Genomic DNA, 27677 nt, shown 5'->3' on the forward strand with positions numbered 1-27677 from the left:
ATAGCATAGCTCACAAACGGGCAGTGGTTCTGAAAGGCCATTCTTTTACTTTCTACATCAAGATAACCATGAAAATCATTTGGCATTGAGGATGTAAGGCTGAGCTCTTGCCATTTCACTCTGACTTGGAGATTTGATTTGAGTTGGCTACCTGTCTGCACTCCTGTTTTATTCTAAGGAGACCTACCCAATACGGGCAGTGGAGTCTGGAGAGCAACCTCACCCTAAAATACATCAGATCAAAGAATGTCAGATCCGTTTTTCAGGGAAACAAACAAACAAACCCCACACTAAAAAGCATTTTAAACCCCTTCATTATTTTATACTAATACAAACATTGCTGAGTTTTATGCTGTTACTGGGATTCAAGATCAATTTTATTCTTGTTCCCTCAAAAACCCCAGAACAAAACGTGGTTATGCATATAATTATAAAGCAACTTTACAGTTTCATTAATATGACTGTAATCCAAACAGAATATAATTCTGTATCATATCAAATCAAGTGGTATCAGCTGACTGCACAAAGACAAATTTTTTCATTATTTCAGAGTACTTTGGCAAACAATGTTCTGAAAATTTTCATGTGACCTCTTTGATAACATGTTCCACGTTTCATTTCTCCAACAGGAAAATACTACTAGCATGACTTAAGGTCAAAAAACTGCCTTACAAATGCTGTAAATCAGGTTTGATAAGATCTTAGACACTTCCATCATTCCAGCAAGTCAAAAATTCAATGTGAAAAACACTAAATCCCTACCTTTTTTTTTTCCCCCCTTTAGAATTAACTTCACAAAATTAAAAACTCTATTCTTAAAAAAAAAAAAAAAAAAAAAAAAAGGAAGTCTGTTCTGTTTCATGTCTCTCTCATAATTATCCAACTAGGAGTAAAATGACACTATAAAAGCTTAAAAAACCTTAGGAACAACATAAGTGCCCAGAGGAGAATAATCTACATCATCTCAGCTAGTATAAGAAAACACATCTTTATGCAATCTCTTCTTGGAATAAAACATTAATTGATGTCACATACATCAAAGAGCTGGTACAGCTTCCCAAACAAGCACACTATTTTGATGCTAAGACTACACCATTCAAATAAAAGAATTATAAAATAATTTTCATTGGAAGCAAAATAAAGCTTTTGATGGCTCCTATTTGGTTATACTCTGAGCTTTAAAAGATAGTTAGGAAACCCAGTCCTACCCTTCAAAGGTTTTTCTATATTTTTTCGTGTACATATTCCTTGATTTGCAGTTGTGCATTTGATTTTCTCCTATGCAAGTTCACTTTATGCATAACTACTACACATTCTCTGAGACTGTAAAAATTTTATGTTAATATCATAAATAGAAAAAAAACATGGTTGGCATTAAGAAGACTAAAATGATTATCTTGAGTTGTGCTATCTCACTAAATATAGAAGAGACAGAGATTTGACACCTTTTCAGGTAATTTCTCTGTCTCATACATACTACTTTTTAAGTTAAGTACTATTTTTCTCACTGTCTAAATCAGATAACCTCTGATTTAACTTGCATTTGCAACTAGCAATTAAGAAATCTCTGACAGTTCTCCTGCACAATATTCTTCAAATGTTAATCAGGAATGACTATACAAAGCAAGCTGTTACAGTCACCGAGTAACTGAAAGATTCCTGAATGGTTTTGTGTGACTGTGACCCATGGGTTCAAGCATTTGGAGGTAGTTGAAAAGCAAAGCAACCAGAGGACATTCTACTTTTTTTTTTTTTCCAGCTTCTTTCTTTACATTTAATAGTAATTTCATTTTTCTTGACACAGCTTGTGCTGTACTTGGTCTAGTGAACTTTACCCTTACTGAGCTTTTCAGCTTGATATTAGAGTCTAAGTGATGCAACTGGCCTGTGCCAAGAGCCAAACTTGTTGGGATCAACCAGCCTGGACCTTCTTTTCCCACATGAATTATCATGGCAGAGTAAATCAAGTCTGTCTCCAGCCACCTATGCAGATACTCTCTGTTTGCAGAACGTATTGAACCAAAAACCTACTATATCTAAAATAAAAACAAAACAAAACAAACAAAAAACCCTAGAAATAATGTAATAGGAAAAATGCAGCTATTTCATCAAAGAATGCTACCTTAGTTATGTATGCTTTAATCACCTAAAGTGATAGAGGACAAATGGCTACCGAGTGCCCAAGTCTGCCTTCAGAAATATTCTGAGTAAAAGTAAGCTTTACTACCACTGTTACTCATAGCATTTGCCCTCCAGTTTATCTTTTGGTATATGAACATATTGGCAATACAGTTCTGGAAAAGTTCTTACCATCTCCTGGGTCTACAATTTCCACTGTGGATACATCAGGAAATTCCAGAACTGCCATGACGGGCTCAGAAAGAACAATTTGAAAGGACTCGGACTGTTCATGTTCACCATCACTCAAAATCCGTACTCGCCAGGTAGCTAAAGTTTGGCCAGGATTAAACTGCACCTGCTTCTGGGCTTTTCCTTTGAAATCTTTGTCTTTCTTGGCAGTACCATCTTTGGTGCCAATACCTGCCAAAATCAGAAATTTAGGTCATTAGAAACATCACTTGTAACTTTTCTCTTTTTATGTCATCTTTAAAAAAAAAGAGTTTTAGAAAAATATACTTTTCACAACTCGAGAGACTTCAAGCCAACTCTGTTACTTGTGATCAGTTTTATATTGGTGTCTCATACCAAGGTGGAAGCACATCAATTAACATTATGAAAGGCAGTTTAGAAAGAATTAGTCAAAGCAAAACCAACTACTAGAAGAAGAGTACATTCTTGGAGGTTACAGTCAAATTTCCATTTCTCCATATTTCTACTGTGGATGCCCAAAAGGACCAACAGATTTTCCACTCCCCCCTTCAACATTCTTGGTTTTCTTCTGTTCCAGAACACCTAAATAACATGCTTCCCGAAACACTCAAAAATATTAATTTCTCTTAGAAAAGGCAAAAACACACCTGGAAAGTTCAGCCTTCAAGGGGAAAGTGAAGGAAAACACAAAGACACAAAGGGGTAAAACTTAGGGAATAAAGATGAAAGAAGATGTAAAATTGGAAACACTGTGGTCATTCCCTCTACAATAAGCATTTTAAAAAATTATCACTCTCTTATTTCAGTGTTTGCATAATGACAATCATTAAACTCAAGTTGAAACTGCAAAGCCAAGGGATAAAATCCAACACAGCTAATCCCACTGAGACAGCACAGACCTTAGAGCCTCAACCCCAGGCTGCTCTAAAATGGCTTTCCATTGGCATTTCCTTTGCAGTTTAAGGCTGTCTGGCAGGTTCTCATGGAAATCAGACAGTCCTCCAGAACTACCTCCAACTCATGCATTTGGCCTCTGAAGCCCACAGTACCACACAAATCTTATGTCTTTCTCAAGTTTTCAGAAAAAACTTACAACTTCTCCATTCTCTACCTGTTTCTTCCAACTGTACCGTTTAATGTATTAAAACATATCACCTTTCCCTACCAACCTTGCCTTTCTTGCTTCGTGTTTATGCCTCCTCTGAAGTCATAGCCAACATTTTACATAACTTCCATAACTCTTCAGCCCCTTTGGCACTGCACATGGACCAGAAAGGCCAGTAAGCATCTTAATCAATCTTTTATGTTCTTTCTTACTCTACAATTCCATTTTGCAGGATTAAGGTAGTCAGAAGCAAGTTATTAAACTGCCTTGCTGAATTTTGAGTAAGCTCAATTCAGAAACAACTTATATCCATAGGCAGAAAATTTTGTAAACACTCTATCTAAAGGATCAGAAGTCAAATAAGCATCTGTTAATCAGTACCAGTAATTTAAACCACACATCCTTAACTTCGTATTTCATTCTTTACTTTCTTTACTTTCTTTGAAAGAAATAAATTAGCAAAGTTACTTCAATGTTCAAAGCAGAGTCTTTGAAGATAGATTCAGTTAGTTATTGCCTATATCTCTTAAATTTCATGCAAAAATAGTGGTCCTAACTACATTTCAATACCTGAAATTCAGATTCTTATTGAGAAAGAGACTGAAACAGAAACATGATTTCTAAGCACGACCTTGAGCTCCATGCCAAGTAAATGCTTACATATCTCTGCCAAATCATCTTTAAATTGAGTGCCTTTTCTAAGCAGTGTAAGCTCACCATAGCTTTTCACAGGAAACTGTACAATGATAATGCTCCCTGGTCCAAATGCATCACTAGGAAGAGAATGGGAATCGATCCAGAAGACAGACATAGGTGTGAGGTTGCAGAATGTGATAAAACTATATTTTTTCACCTTTTCACTCCCCAGACACTGCAAACAGCTTTCAACACCTCTAGTACCAGTCTCAGTTGACTGCCAACATTGACTGAAGGAAACGAGCCTAATGCTCGTAGCTGCTAATCAGACAAGCTCACAAGAGCCTTCCTGGAAAATGATGCATGCTTATTGTTGTCTTTCCAATTGCTACAACCATGTTTCCTCATTACAGGAGAAATAAAATCTGGACAGGAACTGTATTCTGTGGAACAAATACAACAGCGGTATCAATCAAATCAGAGAAAGAATGATTTGGTTCTGGGTTAAGTCAAAAATTAATTGTGGAAGAAAAAAAAAAGTGAAAATTTCATCACGTAACTAAAGAAATCATATATGTAGCATAACGAAAGACATTTGATTTAATAAATAAACATATCCTTTGAATCTTCATGGCTTAGTATCAAACACAGTAAAAAGATACAGCTGCATTGATACATTTTACCAACTAGTTGGCAAATGATTTATAGAATAAATTGACAAGGCTAAAATTGAACTTACTTATAAAAGAAGTTTCTCCTAGGTAACCTCTCCGCTTAAGAACAACATCAAGATATTTGGAGTCTTCATTTACTAAATAATACTCCTTTTCTAAGGAGATCCATGCCCAGTTTAGGCGAAAATGTTGATTCTTCAGCTTATTGCCTCCTGCAAAACAAAATTATACAGATATATTTATTAATTTTTCTTTTTTGTTAAAGACTGCTTTAACTTTTGAGGCTAATGCAACCTGTGTCCTGGATAAGGTATTTATCTTAGCTGGACATTAAAATCCAAAGGTTTTAAAGACAAAAATTGTGGATGATCCAAGTTTCTGCAGAACCATATTGTTATTTCCAAATAACACACAATGTAGGACTTCACACAGAACTTCCTCAATAGGATCAGTCTTCCAGAAGCACTGGAAGAACCTTATTATCCTAAGAGACTGGAGAAGAACACCTACCATCTTTTAGATGGCATTAACCCATGCAGCCTGCTTCTAGAACAAAATATTTTATCCACTAAATCTAACAAATTCTGCTTTTGCTGGTTTAGATTTTATGCATCAGCCCTGTGATTTTAGGAATAGCTTTCACATCTTACTAGGAAATGGTTTCAACCAGATTAAGTCTCCCTGACATATGCTACCGTTTATGGCCATCCTGATACCCTCCTAGGCTTACATGCTTGTAACTTTTGGGTTATGTATGATTGCCTGTGTCACCTAGGGAGATTTAGAGTGATACAAGCACTTACTGGAATTCTCTTAAACTATTTTGCAATGACATATGTTCATGATACAACAAATGCCCCCAACTGAGAAAGCTGCTCAGATGTCTTGTAAGAATCAACTTTCAATAGACCAAAAGATGTCCTTACTGTTCTTTTTACACAGGCACAACTGTAGCAACACGCTCCTGGTGAAGAAAGCAGACTCCAGGGAACCTTTCCAAGGTCTCTACTGCAGTGTCAGCACAACACTTTCCTGCAGTCTCACTGAACATGGGTGGTTTCTGTGCAAACACTGGGACCTGAGAGCTCAGGACAGCAAGCAGTACACTGGGCTACAGAAAATGAGCAATTAACACGGAGCAGTTGCAGCTCTGGCTGGCAACTGTTGATGTTGTCAGTGTTCTCCTTAAGCTGAAGACTCTATTTCCTCTAAAAATAATTGGAAGAACCTTCACAGTCCTCCTCAAACAAAAATGTCTTTATCTTTATCAGCAGAAATAGGCTCCTTTTTTTGAAGGCAAAGCAATGTGGGAATACGGGAAGCATCTCTCGGAGTTTTGGAGGGGATGATATGGAAGCATTTGATCCCAGCTGCAAAACACTAAGCACTAGCCTAAAATCTGAGCATGTCTCAGTCTAATCTCTCATTCCTAGCAGAAATGAAGCTGTTGTGTCTACAATTAATGGGATTTGTACAACAGTAAAACAGCAGAGACTGTTTATTTAAATGGCAGGCTTCATGGAGTTTTTCTCAGTCTAAAAAAGCAATGCAGGAACAATTGCAAACGGATGGTACTCTAAGGTCCAGTTAAAAGTGCAGCTTTTTATTTTCAGTTGCAAAGGTAATAGCAGAAAGAGCTGGCACCCATTTCACTGACCATAAACCAAGTATTTGTACAACAGACTGAATATCTCAGATTAGATTAACATATTTCTGATAAAATATACCATAGCATTACTTTCCCATGTACAGCTTACCTCCATCTGTTCACTGATTTGCCACAGTAAAAAGGCATTTCTTGTCAGTATAGGGATTCCGGATGTCACAGATAAAAGAGCATGAAAAATCAAACTCTGTATATCATCCTATTGGATGTTTACTTTATTACTCAGGAGAAAACTATAATTTCCATAGCAAGAATAAAATAACCTATTCATCTAATTGAAGGCAGATGTTCACTCAGCAACTGAATGAACACAGGCTTGTGTGAGGGGCTGTAGTCTGATTTCCTTCCCACAAGGTGTTGCTACAGAACAAGGTTTACTCAGGTAATGACTGTCTAAAATGTGCAAGGAATTTCCATTAGAAATTAACACTTTTGCACACAAGCCAGTTAATAAAGTAATTTGTCTGAACAGCAGAGAAACATTTCTTTCAGTTCACTCATGGCTTAACTACTGGAGGAAGCGCAAAATGGAGTTCAGTTTTCCCAAACCAGTTTCTTCCGTGTGTGTGCCAGTTCTGAACACACTGCTCAATTTAAACATAATCTGAGAGATGGAGAGAAGTTTCTAAGATATAAAATGAACTAAAATTTACTGCCTATTAGAGGAGAGAGAATCTCTTATTATCACTACTGAGAAAAAAAACTGCTGCATGAGCTTACTAGAATTGAGAATGTTAGACACCAGAAACCCCCCAGCTGAAGGAAAAGTCTCTAGCAGAGTTGGTATCCTTTTAGATAGAACAGGTTCCTGCCAGGGTATGAAAAGCAATGGGAAATTCAGAATAGTTTATTCTACTGTCCAAAGAACTAATGGTTTAAATGTGTTGTGGACACAGGCATACAATCTACAGCTCACACAGAGGTCTCTTATGTTTCATCTCTAGTGTCTTAAATAGTTCAACCTTATATCTAATCTATATTTGCACATTATAACTCAACATATCAAAATTCCTATACAAGAGAAAAAATCCCAGCTGTTAAAAAGTAACAGTCATATTGAACAACTTCAGTAGCCAACTGCCAAATCAGTTAATTCCTGTCATTGATGCTACCGAAGATGTTGAAACACACTGAGTTAGAAATCTAATGATAGGATTAAATTTAGGAAGCAAAAAGCACAAGAGAGGCAACGTGAAAGATTTAATATTGTCTTAATTGTACCTATTTCTTGCTTTTAGCTATTTCTATCTTTCTTCAAGTAAAAGAAAAAAACAACAAAAGAAAACAAAACAAAACCACAAAAAACCAAAACCAAATCAAACAAACAAAAAACCCCCAGAAATAAAATTGCAAATGCCATCTTAATTTGGTTTCCTACTAAATTAATTATCTGTCCTATAATAATATTTCTATAGGCAAATGAATTTTGCATTGCTCATCATCGCTTCCCTTAGGCTTAGTCAAATATTTAGCTGCTGGGCAAATAATTAAGGTAATATACCTCAATGACAGCTTGCTTTTGTTCCTCTCCCAAACAAGTGCTTGTAATGCAAATACATCAAAAGTTTGGAGGGGGAAGCCATTACCAGAGTGCTTTTAAAACTAAACAAAAGGAAGTAGGACCATGTTATTATGAGGTAAATCCAGAGTAACTTTTCTTATGTATCAATGAGACATGATTGGCCAGACATTGCTATAGTGATGCATGAAAGCCTGTTTCTTGAATTTTGCCAGAGACCAGAGTGCGGCAGTGCCAAATCAGAAGATGCCAGATGGGATGTAGCGCAGTGAGACATTTACAAGACATGAGCTGCCAAGAGCTGAGAGACACAGTCAAAAACTTTGCAAGCAGCTAAAGCTAAGAATCTAGAGTAAGATGGGTCACTAACTGACTTTGTGACTGTGACTTCATGAGTGAGGCTGCTGAGGACAACACCCTCTGAAAAGGTTTGCCTGAATATGATGAGTCAAAGGTGGATGTCACTTAGAATTGGTCTGCAAGAGAGATGCAGTCTTTCATCTTTGGTTTAAAATACTTGACTAGGTGCTGTATTCATGATTCATGATTCTTTGATTCTATGATTCTATGGTCATTGCTATTCCCTCTGCTACAATCATCACAAAAGTCATATCCTGTAAAACTGCCTTAAATTCATATAGAAAGCTATTAGCAGAAGTAAAATGCGTAAGTAAACCCAGCACATAAAATATGCCATTAGAATGTTTTGAATTGACTTCAACAATATATAAGCTAACCTAATAATTTTATCCAAACAGAAATCCATTAAATTGCTTCATCTTTATACGTATTTTTCAAATGTACTATAATGGCCTTCAATCACTGAAATAACTTGCTGAACTCTGCACCCTTCTGCACTCTCTCTACCACTGTAACTCAATATATTTGCAGAACAACCATAACCAACCCCCTAAACTAGCCTCTAATGATTAGGGACTGAAACAATGCTTTCTCTGACTTCTCATGAGAAAACACACACTTCCCAGTGTTATGGGCTTGGCTTGCCTGGAGTGTAATTGCTGGTATCCAATGAACTGCAGACAGTTTCCATCTTTCAGTAGTTTCTGTAACTCTTTTTTGCTCCTGTTTTATGTCTATCTCCGAGAAACAAGTTGGAATGCCCACATTTGCTAGGGCTCAGACTAGGCAAATGCCTGAAGTCACATAGCAGAAAAAAATATTTGAAGAATACTGTATAGTTGCTTTGTTACAAAAACAGAAGAGGAAGTGAGAGACATGAGTGTAAAGGTTGGCTAGTGCATATTAAGTTTTAATCCTAGTAAAATTCAACTAAGCATAACTAAGGATGTCTCCAAGCACAGTCTGGAGATTCACGCTGGGTTAATTTAAAGAATTCCCAATTCAAGGCTATGTTCAGTTCTTTTGCAGGAGATTAACCAGATTCTGATTAAGAGATTAACCAGATTTTCATTTACATAAATGGTGGAAGCAAATATACACTGGCTCCTCTGCCACTGCATTTCATAGCTTTAAATTAATTTCAGTTTAAAACACATTAATTCACTGAGAGCTGGGACACATTCACTTTGTTGGCTGCACTAAACGGCTGTGAGCTTTCAAATGAAAGAGAAAAGCAAATAAAAAGAAAAGCAGTTTGAATCATCAAAAAAAAAGATGCTGGAGTACTGTGTGTGTTTGAAAGCCTTTATAAATATTAAGGGGTTAGCTTTATAACTGATTTCAAGGGAATCCAAAAGATCCACTTGCTAATTTGGGATTCTGTGCTGTAAGCAAGGGACTAGCTCTGCAGGAGCTGAATGCTTCCTATGTATACAGTTCCAATGGTGAATATTTAAATAATTTCATGGTACTACTGAAGAGCTACCAATTGAAATCTTTAAGCACATATCTATATATGCTGCTGAATCATTGTCTGTAACAGAGGAGAAAGACACTGAGCTACCCAAAAAGTTCTTGGCGAGACCAAAGAAAGTACAACTGAGCAAATTCATATTATTCTTCTTTTCCTTCAAAATACCAATCCATGAAAATCAAAGTGTTTCACAAACGACTGGCTTTGATGAATCTCTTTACTGAAATGTTGGTAGAGAATAAATGTTGACTTTTCATCTTTTTTTTTACAGTCTGCATTAAGTATTTTAGGTATATAAAACTTCTCATATTAATACTGTAACAAATTTAAACTAATTTTTAACATAAAAACCAAAAATACTAAACTAAATTAAAACCACTAAACTAAACTAAACACTCATTTTCAAATTGAAAAACCTATGCTCAATTATTCTACAAAACTTAATCAGAATTTTGACATTTTGTCCTGTTTCAAAATAAAGTACCTCAAAACATTTTTACAGGATAAGAAAATTTCTTATTGCTTTGTTCAAAGACTCAGCAACTGTTGAGTATTTACTGGTACAGAACACACACAGAATAGGATTCACAGAATCACTTTACCTAATACTTTATCCTGACAATCACACTCTAGAATTTGATTTATCTTATTTTATAATAGACAATTAAAATATGTCAGATGCAGCCTAAATTTTCCTCTAAGAGAGCAAGGAGTTTAAATGAAATTAAAGGTACACTAAAAGAAAAATAATGACAGTTCATTAGACACAAAAAATAGATATTATTTATACTAATTATACATATTTCTGTATTAGTATATACACAAAAGAATTATATATAATACTTGCTCTATGTACATAAAAACAATAAAACAGTACAGCACTTTAAAGTCTTGCAACACTCACAGTGCAGCCAAACAGATTACTGTGACGGCAATGGCCAGAAGATCTGATCTAAATCCCATTGATATGCTAGATCATCATACAGTTTATATTGAAAGATTTCCTTGGAATTTGAAGCGCAACAAGTATCAGATCCATAGAAAGTATATGTTCTCATTAATACAGGACTGTTCTCATTACAAATCAGATCTGCTAATGTTTTCTTTCCAGAAATACTTAGTCTCAGCAAATGTCACAGGAACAAGGCATTCACCACAGAATCTGCTCAGAAAATTTCCTAACCAGAATCTACCTCTCAGCCTATGTACAACATTGAAAATACAGTTGGAATCAATAATCTTAAAGGTCTTTTCCAATCTAAATGATTCTATGATACTATATTGAATAATCAGGATACACTACAAATAATAACCTGAAGCTATGGTGAATGCACCTGATTTTGGCCAGTATTTGAGGCCAAGCCGTCACCAACAGACTGGTGTTTGGAAGGCAGACCTCTACGAAACTCCTGTGCAGTAAGTACATGCAAAAGTAGGTGTTCTACTGAATTTATGAGATGACAGAAAACGAAGCAGAAGAAAGATTTTATTTTGCCTTGTCACGGTTTCTAAGGTGATGAAGAAGGAAAAGTAAAAAAAAAAAACCAACAAAAAAACAGTGTACCGCCCATCTCTTGGTTGGTATTGCCTTATTTGCTAGGCATTCATCAGGGATTATTTTAAAATAATCAGCAGGCAGGAATCACTGCTGATAGCCTTTACTTGAAATTAGTAAAGGACAAGAAAGAGAATAAAATGTTTGGAAGCTTATTCTCCCTTTTGGAGAACTAACTCAAACAGATTCAAGAGAAGCAGGACAAAACCAATACCAAGGAGATGGACAGGAGAGGAAGCCTTTGAAAGGCAATGGTTGACACTGAGAGTTGTCTAGCTACAGTGAATCGAAAGAATTGCATCTTCAAGAGCTGCAGGTACATCTGATATGAACAGCTGAAATACCCTCTGGAAAGACTGAGTCCACTTCATTGAATATAAAGGGAGAGTGTCCAGCCCTCCAGTTTACATGGCTAACCAAAGTCCAATTTTGTGATTTCCATGTGTGCACAAAGGAGAGTCCTGAGAAAACTCGAAGACATGATTAACTCTGAACTGCAATAGGGTAAATTTGAAATTCACACACTTTAAAAGTAATCTTTGGAATATTTAAAAATAACAACAAAAAATCTGTTCGGTGTAGAAGAACTGTTCTCTTATCATGAAGTTACTTCTGTGTATATATAATGTATAAATAATTAGCACTTTCACTAGTCACAAACTAACTTTGCATCAGAAAAATTTTTTAAACTTCCTTGTGAGTAGCAACAGAGAAAACCCAAACAAACCACTCAAGCTGTCATGTCTATCATTAAACAATGCCCATATTACCTAAAGCAGGATACTGATTTCCTAAGGATCCACACCCTGCACCTCCCTCTAGAGGAAAAAAAAACCCACCTGGATTAGTAAGGCTTCATGCATGCATGGCCTGCAGCAGTAAGTAAATTTATTAGATCTCTGGCAACACATTCTTAAAATAAACTTAACAGTCTTCAGGTCTCTGCTTACTAATTTGTTTTGTGGCGCCAGACAACTTCTCACAAAAAAGAGGCTCCAGCTGAATTGAAGCAAAGTTCATTTTCTTGCCTCACAGAATAACGGGTTTAGCTCCGCTTGCTTAGTTACTGTCCCATATGGGACTTGCTTCTGGTTTATACCTTTAAAACAGTGCTATATGCATATTAGCTTGTAGAAAAACTACTGTCATTTAAAGTCTAACCAGACAAAGTGTTAAATTTGAGGATTGTGGAGTATCCTCAGCCTCAGTCTTGAAACTAATGAGTAATAACAGAAAAGTGCACTGTGATCTCACAAATGAAAGATATTCCAGTAGAATAGGAGCCAGGAGAAATATACTGGCAATCAAAACATTATCTCACTTAATAATGTACTGTGATAAGAAAAAAATATACCAGTTTCCTTTTCTTTAAATCACATTTGAAATTAGACATCACTGTTACAAACTCTTTCATTTGTGCCCAATATTTCAATGCTTGCAACATCATTCTCATGCTTAAAACCAGGGCACGTGAGCAGGTGCCACCTTAAACTGAGTTATCTACTTTGTTCTAATGAATTTGAAATTGCTATCTGTCAAAGTGGCAAATTTCCATTTAAGAAGTAGTTGAACCTTTTAACTCTAATTGTTGAATACTGTCTTTGCAGAAAATTTCTCTCTATTTCGGATGACAATCCAGACTCATAAATCTCAAATTTTACAGCCTTAAGAGGATAATATATGCAAGAATGATTAAAGAGGTTGTTGTTATTTGCAAAACCTACTCTAAACAAAATGGAACAGTGTTTCCGTTTTATCAGCTGGACTTGCTATAACTCACTGAGCACTGCCAGGAAAACTACTCTTTTAACTCCATGTCAAAGTGATTGAATTGTTTTTCTTTATTAAGAATTCACTTCCACAGACTTGAATTTTGGTTTCTTTTCTCTTCTGGCAATGCAACAAATAAAAAGACCGACTGACTGAAGGAGAACAAATGTCAGGCAGGTTCATTTAACATTTACTTTAATTCACTTCTGAGTAATTGTACCAGGTAATCCCAAATACTTAACTTTTAATATTATTTGACCAGAGAAACTCCTTTGTGGTGCCTTTGATCCTTTTTAAGCTATGCCAAACCTATAACCTTTTGCAGATGATTTAGTTCTGCTCAGGAAGGGCAGAGTAAAAAACTGAAAACATACAAAATCATTGATATAGAGAAGAACAAAAAAGGGTTCCTTTTCAAATTACTGTAACTTTGTTTAAAGACAAGCCTTGCAAATAAGTATTCAAAGACATTACTTCTGCTAGGGAAATAAATATTGTTGCATTAACACCTTGTTTTTATATATCATGACAAGATTTTTAGTGTTATTTGAGGAACAAAACTGTATATTCCTAAGTCAGCAATTACATTCCTGTATTCTTATTTTATCTGCAATTCCTATGCTGCAGTCACAATGTATATTGCAAGATAAAAAACATAAATAAACTCAGAGAAGCCAAAAATTCTTTGAAATATTTGAGTCAAGAGGTGAGAAATTTATTTAAATATCAAAATGAAGTATAGGAAAGTACTTCTGAAATCAAGAGCAGAATTGACACTCCAGAATAATATGACCAATGTGAGTTTCCCAAAAGAGAAGCTCAACAGGCATAAAGAAGAGGGACAGGGGATAGAAATGACTGTGAAATTATGACCACTCAATCTTGATGCTACATTCCTTCCAACACATTATTTCTCATGTAATCTTCACTTATCCTTTAAGCAATTAAATTTAATTAAAATTGTCAGTACAAAAATTGCATCTTTAAATTTAAATATATGTTTTTAGCACACAGCAGATTTTAGCAACTTATTTTTTTACGTACAGGCCACATTTTACTCAACTTAAAAAAGAGATTACTGTTTTAAATATTATGCCCTGTCTCAATGTACTAGCACAGTACTGCAATGTCTTGATAAGTGAAAAGGCATATTTACATAAATATCCTTTTATTTGTAATACGTTTGGCAAGATTCTTTTTAAAAATTACATATTGACCTTTGAATGCCAAGGTGTGTTTTTTGACTTGCCAAGTTGAAGTTTATTTGGCATCACTCACACTTTTGAAAAACCTTTGATCAAGATTTCCGTAACCATTCTCCCACATGTATTCAGAAATTAAAATCTTTTTGCTTTTTCCCAAAGGCCAGGGAGGAAATGTTTTCATCAAATCTAGTCCAGTTCTCACCAAATCTGCTGACTGTTGCGTACATGCAGGTGAAGACCTGGGTATCTGTGGTCTCAAGTTTATATTTTTTGCCTTGGAGTTCATTCAGAAATGTGTGGAGGGGCAACCGCAGCAGTTTTAACATGCCAGCTAGTGCAAATGTTTCACAATTTTAAAGGAACGTGTTCCCCACCCTTTCCCACCTGTTGGGACATGACCTCAGTCTCCTGCGTGTCGCCTGCTGCAGCTGATAACATCACTGACACACAAACGAGAGCGGCTCCCCAGGCTGCAGCGCAACTGGAGGCACTGAGGAAATCACTGGGAAAACTCCTCCGGCCTCAGCCTGCAGCAATACGAATGATGCTGATGACATTGTGTTGAGCTGTCATCACCTACCTCCTCCTTTTAGCTGGGGGTGTTAAACTTGTTATTTTTAACTGATTTCACAGTTGTTCAAAATATTTCTTTTCTTTCCCCCACTAATTCTGACAGTTCCCCTGCTACCTGTTAGGATCCCTACTCCTTGTATTATGCACCGACATGCTGGAGACTGAGGCCCATGGGCTTGGGGAGGCTGATTCTGCTGGGAACACCAGAGAAACCCCAGGGAGCACAAGGCCAAGAAGAGCAGTGGATATGGCAAAGGTGGGAGCACTAGTCAGGAGTAACAAAAAGGTAAAGCTCATGAGTTGCTCAGTGAGATTAAAAGGAGATCCCAGATTGAATTAGCCTGGGCAGCCCTCCTGCCAGTTAAGTATAAGTATAGATAAGTATAGATGTCTACTGAAATCCTTCTAGCTCATGACTGCCATTGAGCTACCTGTGAGAGACTCGTTTAGAAAGATGAGCTCTCCTCTAGATGTCTTGCAAAGATACTTCTTTCCCTTCTTACCTTAATTTTCCTACTTGCTTAGTAGGACTGATTAATGAGAGGTGCATAAGTTTGATGCATAAATTACTCTAATTGGATTTTTTTTCTCTGCTCTATAGGACTGAGCAGGTATGGATGTCAATTGATTTAACATCAGAAAATGGGATGGCAGAAGTGTTAATCTTCATATAGATAACTATGCAGCATGCAAAATGTCACAGATTGCTGGGCTACTGATTGACACCTCTGGAAAGATGTGCATCTGAGCCCATCTATGAAAGCTGTGTGACAAGTTGGTCATGCTGAAAGCCACCCCCGCTGATCCTCCTGTGCAAAACAACCTACACCATGAAAATGGACACATATTAAAGAAAAATATGGTAGTGATTCCTTATCTGTTTAAACATAAATATGAAAAGTTACATGATACATAATAAAGTTTCAATCATTCTAACATTTGTACATGTACCTTTAGTCAATATAAATGTCCACATCCTTGCTAAAACAGATCCTTGACTTCCCACCTGCTATAAAACGTTCCTGCTTCAACCTTGGTCTACTGGTCAGCCCTATGTTTTTACTCACAAGGGTGGACTCTGGCCTTAAGCTTTCCAAAGAAGTGCCGACAAATCATCTGTCTATCTAGTCCTCCATCTCCTGTCTTTTAAAAGACAGAATATATTAATAATCTTATTTATAAAGTCCAACATCTAAAAAAGGTATTAAATCTCAATACATAAAACCTGGACTATTTTTAAACTGCCATTCTGTCCCTCTCTCTGTCTCAAGCTACCAGGTAAAAGTGTTCATCAGTTCAGGTTATTGACAGGAGTAGTTACACCTATTCTATAACCATTTGTCTTTTAATTATTCCAGTTATTCTTTAGATACCTTTCATATCAGAAGAGATGGGAATACAGTAGCAGAATAACCTTACTGCCTCTCACCTTGTTCTAAAGGTTCTCTAGTCCAAACTCACCCAGTCTTCTCCAGCAAGTTTTACACCAGGAATGATGGGAGGTCTCTTTTCTGCTGTTTAACCTCATAGGAAATGTAATCGAAAGGGATCTTCCAAATTGCTGCCTCCTGTCCCCTATCGTGACAGAAAGCCTTATTGCTCTTCCATATAAAAAAAAAAAATCTTTAATCTCCTCTTACAAATAAGAGGCTTCTTGTTCTTCTCTCCATCTCCTATGGTGGAGCTCTTCAAAAATTGTTGACTAGAACTGGGCACTGCAGTCTAGAGGATGGCTCACTTTTTAAAGCACTTTTGACTTAAACATTTCCAGAGCACATATTTTGACCTTGAAAAGGCTTTGTCCAAACATATTTCTAATCCTTTGGACATGATTCTGATCTCATATTATTAAATTCACATATGTTATACATCCCTTAGATTTTGATATATGAGCAACAGCTCCATTCTTCACTTTTTTGCATACTGAGTAGCTCCTTGGAAGGATAGTAAGACCAATACAGTCTAACAAAACCATGGGAAAGTGTTTCCTTTTCACCTTCTAGTTAATGAGAAACTTTCAGGATAAGTTTGATAAAAGTCCTTGTGTTAAAGAACATGGGAGGGAACAGTGAAATGAAACTTGAGAGTCTGCTGTCTCAAAAACTACTTGTTCAATGCAGACTTGTTTGCTCTATTCTGTGCTTACATTAAAGAGGCCTATATTGTAGTCTCCTTGTTCTTTTATTGACAGATGAACATGGGAGCAAGAGACAGCATGTGCATCCTGTTAGAGCCACACAAACAAGCTCTAGTTGAGCTGGTACATCTCCATGGCACAAAAGGCAATATCACAAGGCTCAGCCCTGTCAGCATCAAAGCTGTACCAGTTTGATGCTCTGCTTAACCTACTCAGCCCTGCTGATTGCTGATTCCTGAGCTAATTCATCAAGCTCTGTCATGAGTAGCTCTGTAAGGGACCATGATGCTTTGTAGATGGAAAAGGTTTATTTTTGGCGAGGAGGAAATAAATGAGAAGGGTAGACCTTATCTTGGGTTCTCTCAGTGTTTTTCCACAGTGCACTCTACAGGTTGTTGGATACACTTGTCTCTTTCCTACCCATGTGTCGCTATAGAAATAATTTTCTCCCTGGTCTATCATCACATGCCCTTCTTGAGGTAAATACAGTTGCTGCTTATACAGATACTTAATACAGGCCAAGTCATCCAACTTTCATTTTGAAGGTTTCCTTTAATGTCATTCAACAACTAGAGACAAGGAAGGGTGCCAGCAGTAAATGTCAGACAAATTTCACAGCCAGATTTCACAGCAGTGTCCTCACAGCTTTCTCAGAGTCACATTTTGATAAGCAGAAAAACAGCACTTATTTAAATGTATTGGAAAACAGGGTGACAAACTTCATGACATAAAAGTGGGCCTGGAATTCTACTCAGACTATGGTTAAACTTTTTTTTTTTTTTATTCCTAAGAGGTCCTGGAGCAGAGACCCTTAAAAATTGTGGGAGAATGAGATTTGGACAGCATACTGAATGGGAAAGTTATTACCTTTTAGGTTAAATCTTTGCTCCCTTACCAAATAGATAACAAGTTCTGAATAAATAAAATGTAACATAGAAGTGCATGGAATTCTGCATAACAACTTACTGATTTGCACTGCATGTAAGTATTACTCACAGACAGATAAATATAATGCTGCAAATATTCCAGAATAACATTTAAAGGTGGAACATATCCACTTATGGCTATACTACAACTTCAAACATGTTGTCTCTTCTTATGCCTAGACTAGTCATTTACTGTAAAAGCCCTCTTTCAGAAGAAGCCTAGAATATTTAGAGAAGAGCATTGTGCAGACATAACATGTGAAGCCAGACTTTGTTTGTGCAAGTCCATGAGCAGGCAAACTGGAATATGTCAGCAGGGAAGATCTTATATCTTGGGTGACTCTGCCATCTACACAGTCATTTATGCTAAATGAAATACTGAAAAGAAGCTATGGTGAAATCAGGGATCACTGACAAAATAATTAAGGAATTTCATTAATAATACTGTATTATGTGGCATATCAAATATTTTTCAGGAGTTCTGAGATATATTTCTTTGTTTATTTTAACCAGGCAGCTATTTCATGTCATCACCCGGCAGGTAAGAAGGTTCCTTTAGCAAAGGAAAATCACTGCACGTTTCAGATCTAACCAAATCCTCCAAAATACATTTTATCTGTTCTGAATTTCCCAAAGATGGCGTAGTTTGATATTACACTGAAAATAAATTCATTTCACTAATGGTCCTACCCACCACTTTTAAATATAAAACAACTACTCTGCAAGGAACTACTAAGACCATTCACCTCCTTTGTGCACATACTGTACCATACTTACAGTTTTAATATTCACTCTCTTTAGAATTTTTTAATGTCTCACATATTTGACTGACTCTAAATTTTACTTTCCTCCATAATTCTCACTGTCTTAGTGTTAATCTGATAGAATTGATTTGGACTTGATTTAAAATGCAGCTTCCTCAGTAGCTTTCAACAGTATGCCAGAAGATCATTTTTTTCAGAGCAGTAAATCACAATGAGACACAACAAATTAGTGTTAGGGGTGACAAGAAAACCATTTGAAAAAACAGGGTAAATTTGAACACAGATTAAAATAGTGGTTTCCTATTCCAGTTTTGGTACCAGAAGAAGAAGAAATAACTAATACATTTTTGCCAAATCTAAATTTCTCCTTATACCATATCCATCATTACATATTCTAACAAACCCACTGTTTGCAAAATAAAAAAAAAAAAAAATAAAAATAGTACAAATAATGCAAAAGTTACTGTGAATTATTCCTTTGAATTCCAGAATGCTCTCCGCAAGCTAATATTTAATATTTTTCATATTTTTGTCTATAGTTGGCACGCAAGTGAACCCGTATAATCACCTATAAAGTCAGCAGTATGATGGAAAAAGAACTAATACTGAAATAATGGTTAGATAAAAGGAAATACATTTAAACAATGTTTTGAGTGCTATGTAATTAATATCATCTAAAGATAATTTACAAGGTATATACACAAACATAAAGTATTTCTGAAAATTAATATCAATTTTTTTAATGAGTTTTCCCAAAACAGTATAAGAACTCTGAAACAAAAACTAAATAACATCACATATTTAAGTAAGCATCACATATTAATGAAAAAATGTTATCAATAAGCATAATGTTCAAAATATTATTTTACTCAGTTTTATAGCTTTGAATACCTGTAAGATTTTTACCACCTTCTCTGATCTTTCAGCTAAATATTTTACATGAAATTTGAAGTCTAGATAGCAGGTTTTATGTCTTATATATAACAAATTCAGCACAGCAAAATGATCATTTTCTCATAATGGTAAAAGAATTTTACATCCTTTTATATCTCTTTGGAGCTACGCTCACACATTCAATCCCTCTCTCCACCATAAAGACAGCCAGCAGAAGGCATAATGTCAGGGGATCTGCTTGAGTATTTTTCTACTTGCTACAGAATTTGATCTCAGAAATGTTTATGAAAGTTATATTTGAGTGAATACAGAAAAAGTTTTGAGGCTTAACGGTCAAGAAATTCAGAGTATTCAGGTCAATAAGAGTATGTGAAAAGTATTTCCCTACAAAATCTAAATGGTTTGTCAAGAAAACAGCTTACAGTACTAAGAGCTCTTCCAGAGACATATTCAACAAGGTATAAATCTTTTGGCTGTAGTAAGTATAATATTTACATGTTTTAACCTTTCCCAGAATATTATTATTAACAGGAGATGAAAAATTATAAACATTTATGTTTTAGATTATATAATTTCTACATTTATCTCAATTCCTAGCATTTTTGGACAATAGTTCAAACACCAACAGTGACTTCAAGTTCAGCATTAATTTAGAATCATAGAACGTCTTGAGTTGGAAGGGACCCATGAGGATCATCAAGTCCAACAGGACAACCCCACAGTTCACATCATGTGTCTGGAGGCATTGTCCAGTCTCTTCTTGAACACTGTCAGGCTTGGGGCCGTGACACCTCCCTGGGAGCCTGTTCCAGTGCTCCACCACCCTCTGGATGAAGAACCTTTTCCTAATGTCCAACCTGAACCTCCCCTGGCACATGTTCCTGCCATTCCCTCGGGTTCTGTCATTGGTCACCAGAGAGAAGAGTTTGGTACCTGCTCCTCCTCCTCCCCTCATGAGGAAGCTTTAGCCGCCATGAGGTCTCCTATTAGTCTCTTTTTCTCCAGGCTGAAAAAACCAAGTGACTTTAGCAGCTCCTCACATGGCTTCCTCTCCAAACCCTTTGCCAACTTCACAGCCTCTTCTGGACACTCTCCAGTAGCTTTATATCCTTTTTATCCTGTGTTGCCCAGACCTGCACACAGTGCTCCAGGTGAGGCCGCACCAGTGCAGAGAAGAGCGGGACAATCACCTCCCTGCCCGGCTGGCAATGCTGTGCTGGATGCACCCAGGACACAGTTGCCCTCTTGGCTGCCAGGGACACTGTTGGCTCATGTTCAACTTGTTGTCGACCAGAACCCCCAGACCCCTCTCTGCAGAGCTGCTTTCCACCATCTCGTCCCCCAGTCTGTATGTACAATCTGTGTTCCCATGTTCCACGTGCAAAATCCAGCACTTGCCCTTGTTGAAATTCATGTGGTTGGTGGTTGCCCAGTTCTCCAATTTGTCCAGATCCCTCTGCAGGGCCTCTCTGCCCCTGAGAGTGTCGACAGCTCCCCCCAATTTTGTGTCATCAGCAAACTTAGTAAGCAATCTCTCAAGTCCTGAGTCTGTCATTTATGAAGACATTGAAGAGTTCTGGCCCTAAGATGGATCCCTGTGGAGCTCCGCTAGTGACTGTTCACCAGCCCAACGTAACCCCATTTACTAGAACCCTTTGATCCTGGAGCATCAGCCAATTGCTGACCCACTGCACTGTGTGTTTACCCAGCTGTGTGCCGGACATCTTGTCCAGGAGGATACTGTGAGAGACAGTACCAAAGGCTTTCTATGGTTTGATCCTGCCCTATAGACAGTGTGAAGTGCAATTATCAGTAAACATGCAGCATGACTACTGCTGTTAACACTGATGTACTAAGGATGATTTTTGTGGAGCATGTTATTAATGCTAAAGAATTTTACAGCTGATGTGTACAAAAGATTGACATGAAATTTTTTGACCATGCAGATTTCCTTTTTTCATGTGAGTTTTGGGAAGAATCTAAATTTTTTCTGAACAGCTATATTTTTAAGGAGCCACATCCATTTCACCTCATCAACTTAGGCCGGTTTTCTTTATACATTGTTAGATTTACAAAGAAAATTGAGATGCACTAGTTTCACAGAATACTCTTTAATGTGAGATCCAACAGATGTGGGATATAAATATGTTCTAGACAGCAAGTCTCTTTCTCTCTGTATATATCTTAAGCAAGAGAATTACACAGTTATGTGTAAGTCCCTATACGCAGACACATACACTACAAAGACTTATGTGGGAACGTACAAGGCCTGAATGCTTAGATAGACAGTTAATAGAGTACACTGCATTCACTCTGTATTCAAAACCAGTCTCATTCTCCAGTTTATGAAGCAAATGGAGCAATGACAGTTCAATAAGATGAAGACCTTGTCTATATTTTTTGTGCTGCTCTACAACCACAGAACAGCAAGAACATCTATACCACATGCTCACCAGTGAGATGCACTTCATATCAGCAACGTAAATGTGAACAGATATGCTCAAACACACCCACACAAATTTACCCTTTTTTTAATGTTCACATTATACACTGGGATTTATTTTTCATCTTATAGAAAATTCAAGTCTTTATTCAGAGCTGGAAGAACTTACATAACAGGCTGAGGATTTTCTTTAGCTATTTAAAATAAATTGATAATATGGATTATAATAATACTCTTATGGATAATAATAATATTTCACTATATGGAGTAAAGTGAAATATATTGCAGATCTCAAGGGTCATGTTTTACATATCAATGGTTCCATTCTACCTGCCTCCCACTACAATCCCTACAGGGAGTGATTCCAAGAGTGATTCGCCATGAACCTTATCCAGGACTGCAGCAGTCTCCCACAGCCCACACAACAGAAATCAGTTCATACAGTTTCCCAAGACACACAATTGAAACTTCCAATTTTTCCAGTAAATCAAGACTGATCCCACTGTTCTTGAATGAAAAAAAGGTGTAACTGTTCCCTTCCCAACACAGTAGTGTCAAGCAATCTCTCCTACCTTCAGTAATGCAGTTTAAGTCGGTCTAACATACGGAGCTGTCATCTCCCATTACTCAGACTTTCACCTGGTGAACGTCAAGGCTTTGGGCTATTGGACACTATTAAGCCCCTGCTGATTCCACACAGCTTGACTCACCAGAAACACCCTGATAAGTACAGAGATTGTGAAGAGCAATGTTCTGGTAAAAAAAAGGTGGTGGTTATCCCAAGCAGAAAACTCTTTTCCTTGTGTATGGAATATCTTTATCTGTTCTCTCCACTGAATTTATATACTCAGACAATCCTTTACTGGAACGACAGCACTTATGCCTCACTGCAGAGGGCTTTGTTGGGTGAATTTCCGTAGCTCATACTTGTAACCACAGCCAAAATCCTTCCCATTTTACAAATGATCTAAGCTGTAGACCTGCTGGTTCTAGTAACTGCAGTTCCTATAGTGTTCACGCCAGCAGCAGCTGGAAGCTTTCTTCCACTTTCTCTCCAGAACTCTCTATGTAGGGAAACATTACTGCATTGAATCACACTCATCCTACATTAGACAGTTTTTTTTGAAAAGTATTCATTAGGATTTGTTTCACCTAACTTTGGACACTGTAAATGTCTACATCCTAAGATAGTTATCCTAAGCATCTATTATAGCCAGTGAAAGTCTAGCCAGTAGATATGTATTCTGTTGCCTAAAGATAGCTATTCAGGACCATTTGAGATGCTTTAAGGTATCTGGGACATCTGCTCAGGGCTGGCAAATATAACACAGGATTGATAGTAAATCCATGCCCTTCTGCAGGGTTGGAGAAAGGTCAGGCAGGTTGGCTGGAGCCCCTCACACTGCATTCAGTCCTGTGCTGTGGGAACCGAATCCTGCCTGGTGGTGTCTTCAAAGCTATTCAGCTAATTCTAAAGAAGACACATGCATCAGCTGAATAGTTTTGTAAGTCCCAACTGTACCATCTAGCTATTCATGGACCCCAACGGGACTTTAGATAGCTAGATACATTCAGAAACCTACAATTAGACATCTAAATACCAGGTGTGGTTTAGATTTGATATTAGGAAAAAAAATTATGGAGAGTGTTGTCAGGCATTGGAACAGGCTGCCCAGGAAAGTGGTTGAGTCACCATCCCTGGAGGTGTTTAAAAGATGCGTAGATGTGGCACTTAGGAACGTGGTTTAGTGGTGGACTTGACAGTGCTACGTTAACGGTTGGACTCAATGATCTTAAAGGTCTTTTCCAACCTTAATGATTCTGTGATCTAACTTTATATGTCTTCAATCTAGCACAAACTCCTACACATTGCATATAACCCTTCTTTCTTTTCAGGGAGAGAAGTATGCAAACTGAAAAACAAATCTCATGTTACATGGCAGCTGACTCTACTGCTAAAAAGAGAGATTTTCAAGCCCTGCCTCTTGGCACTGTATCTTTCAGATGAATGTGTGGATGTTTGCCCGCATCAAACAGGCAGCCTGAAACAATATGGAAACTGGGTAGGACAGGAACATATCACAGAACAGGGAACTGATGGAGGTAATATCTATTTCAGTGTTGGTCTCAGATTGCCTTAAACTGACTGAAACTGCATCCCTGAGCCATGGCTTCATATATGCATCGAGCAAGCATAGACTAAGCACCACCTCAAAAATCAGGAACTCCCTGTTCTCCCATGGACTCAGTCCAGCCTGTGCTGTCCCCTCCCAGGAGATGGCACATGTGGTTGTGTGGCCATTTATGGAACCGCTCTAGGGAACTGATCTGTAGTAGAACTAAATGTGGAAAGAAACTTTCTAATTTTAATTTGGGTGATTTCCCTGATCCAGTGTTCATGGCACAGTGGTAAGAATGCTTGTGCCAGTGTAAGGGAGGCAGCAGCATAGTGGCAAATACCCAAGGTGGAGAGAGCAAAACTGCTGTGCTGAAAGGAAGCCCTGGTGCTGTCATTCCTTGGTGGTATAAATCAGTGTGTTACAATGTAGATCTGGCTATTATGCTGAAAACAGGGTTTTCCATGTTATTATATTTCCACTAAGATATAACTTCATGCCCAAATCTTATACATAATGTAGAGTGTACCTGAGGATGCTGACATAAATCACATCACTTCTAACAACGTTACAATGACTTCTGACAGTTGTGGCAACTAAAGAGGTCATAAAAGTTCCAGTCTTACAATGCTTCCCAAGAAATATAAAAGCCAACAGGCACCCAAGCTTTCTTTAAGGCTCCTTTCTGCCAGACCCACTGGTCACTAATGTGACTGAAGGATGAAACTTTCTGAAATATTGTACTTTGTGCCTTCTGATTGTTAGTGAGGCACTACCTTGAATCTAATTGCCTTGGCCTACCAGCCACCCATTTTAAAGGTAAGACATCACTCTGCAAAACAGAGATTTGATGTCCTAACAGGAAAAGCACACAAAAAATATCTAAACTTTAAAAATTAATTTCCTTAAATTAATCCTTTGCATACACACCCACAGATACCTACCTACAACACACAAGCATGTAGTATGTATAGCACCCACTAGAATGAATTCTAAAGTGAATATATGATTTAAAAAATAAATTAAATGAACAGAAGCCTGGTATGTTTGCTTTGCAGAGAACAAAACAAAACAAAAATAATTTCTCTGATTAATAGTGTGTTCACTTGTAACAATGTGCTAAATATGAAAACCTAGATAAGTACTGAGAAATAAAGGATATACTTTGTTTTTTCAGACCTCATTAGCTTGAGAAATGTGTTAAGGGAGTAACTTCTGAATGTATCCATAATTGTACTCTGTTTACCAAACCAGTCAACATCCTGAGCTCACAAAAGAGTAAAAGATGAAGAATATGGGTCTCATCTGACAATCAAGATCTGTGCATTAGCTGCTCCTTTCTGCAATGCTTCAAGTGAGTGACCCTTACAAAACACTCACCCTGCAAACACTTCCAAGAGTGACTTTTTTCAGCCTAGTACTCTTAGGGATATTAAAGCTATTCATATAGATAAGCATGTGAATGATTGAGCCAGTAGTAGATATTTGCTGGAAAATCTTTTTTTTTCTATTGTTTCCTTAAATATTAGAGAACAAACAAATCTGTCTGACTTTGACAGACATCAAGGTAAAAGCCATATAGAAAATGCACTCTGAGTAAGATGAAGTACGTGTTCTTTAGTTTTTGCTGTTCCTCCTGGTTATGTTACGGTAAATGTAACACGCACACACACAGAGAAAATAAACTTCACATTAACCTCTGGCACCAATTAAACTGTCTCAATGTTTCATGTTCGTTCAAGTTCATTTTAAATGTAGTGAGATTTTAACAGTACATGACAGTGCACGCAAGAGAATCACCATATTCTCTTACATGAAGGTCACAGAGGGTAAGGAAAGAACCTCAGATCTGACACAATTTCATTGTTTTTTAGATTAATCTGAGCCTACAATAAAGCAAGGCTTGCTTTCTGCATACACACTAATGGTAGGACCACATAAAAATCCATCTTTAAAATATGTACATTCTGCACACAAAAGGTGATGGTAATCATGCCAGACATAAAGAAAAATAGGTCTATGAATTAAAAAAAAAACAGCAAGAAAAACTGAAGGAGATTTATTCATGCACTACATAAGGGGCCTCAGCATGACATTTCAGTGCTTCACTATAAGGAACATAATAACCAACACCAAGACCACAGACTTTATTGTTTTATCATCTCACTGGCTGTTTTAGTTGCAAGAACTGTATCAGATATTTATCAATTTCTCTATTCACTATTTATGAAACTCAGCATAGTAGCTTCCAGTGCCAATTTTAGCCTTTGGTTTCTTTCATACATAATAATAAAGAAAACAAACAAACAAACAAACAAAAAAAAAAAACCAGTTGCAAAATTATTTCTGGTTTATATTAAAATATCCAAATAATATTAATCACAAAATACAATTAGCTAACAAGGCTAACCATTCTAAAAAAGGCTTCTTTTTGTTCCCCCTCTATTTTGAATGGGAAATTTTTACTTGGTTTTGGCAAATGTCAGACCACACAAATGGGCCTTGTCTTATACAACAGCCTTGTACTCTTGCAAGAACACCTGTAGGAATCCCACCGAAGATGTAGAGAGAATGAAATATCCTTGCTTCCAGCAGTCCTAGTGCTGTAGGCTCATGTAATTAATATCACATCTGTCAAGTGGGTGGGATCTCAATATAAAACAGTATGCAAAGTACAGCTTTCAAAATCAGCATCAATAACATGGATGTTAACCTAAAGGTACAAAGTTGTGAGTTTTTTGCCATAGTGACATTATGTGTTTTCAGGGATTAGTTGTATTGACTAACTTGGCTTCAGTTTCCTTTCTTATCATCATTTTCTAATTTGTTTAATGTATTTTCAAGCAGAGTTTCACAGACTACTTTATAAAGCCATGCCTGTCTTTAAGAAAGGTAATAAGGAGGATGCAGTGAACTACAGGCAGGTCAATCTCTCTTTGATCAGTAGGAAGGTGACAGAACAAATAATCCTAGAAAGCATTTCCAAACACATGAAGGACAAGAAGGTGACAGGTGACACGCAAAAGTATACGTTGGGGCTGACCAGTTAAGAAGCAGTTTTTGGAAAAAGATCTGGAAATATTCGTGGGCAATAGGCTGCCCTTGCAGCAAAAAAGGCCTACAATGTCATAGGCTGCACTAGGAAGAGCATTGTCAGCAGATAAAGGGAGAAGATCCTTCCCTTCTATTCAGCACTGGTGAGACTTATATGGTGTGCTGGTTTTAGCTCTGGATTCTCCAGTGCAAAACAGACATGTCTAATTATACCAAACACTCCCATTCATCTGACCAGCACATATTTTCAAGGGTCCATACAGTCATTATGTTAAACACTGCTTTGATGACTTCCCATTGAACTTCAATTTAAGTTTAAACCAAAAAAACCCATTACTTCAAGGCGCTTATTATTCTGGACTGGGCATATTTAAAACATGGCTTAAAGCTCCAGTTCAACTGGCTAGTCAATATTCCTCAGGCATAAGAGATTATTTTCCTCCTAAAGGTAAAGTCTGTCTGTGCAGGAAACAC

The 27677-nt window shown here is 37.1% G+C and overlaps 1 protein-coding gene across 1 annotated transcript in view; it reads right to left on the reverse strand.

The window, feature by feature from the left end:
* The window catches only part of FREM2 (FRAS1 related extracellular matrix 2), a gene marked incomplete at both ends in the record, with an annotated part of 128583 nt that overhangs the window by 53028 nt on the left and 47878 nt on the right, over nucleotides 1-27677 (reverse strand). The window contains 2 exons of the mRNA XM_080361630.1: nucleotides 2311-2541; nucleotides 4812-4958. Of these exons, the coding sequence (XP_080217756.1) occupies nucleotides 2311-2541; nucleotides 4812-4958 (378 nt within the window). The remainder of the gene's footprint in view (nucleotides 1-2310; nucleotides 2542-4811; nucleotides 4959-27677) is intronic.

The sequence above is a fragment of the Nesoenas mayeri genome, assembly GCF_963082525.1.
Source record: "Nesoenas mayeri genome assembly, chromosome: 1".
NCBI classification, from domain to species: domain Eukaryota; kingdom Metazoa; phylum Chordata; class Aves; order Columbiformes; family Columbidae; genus Nesoenas; species Nesoenas mayeri.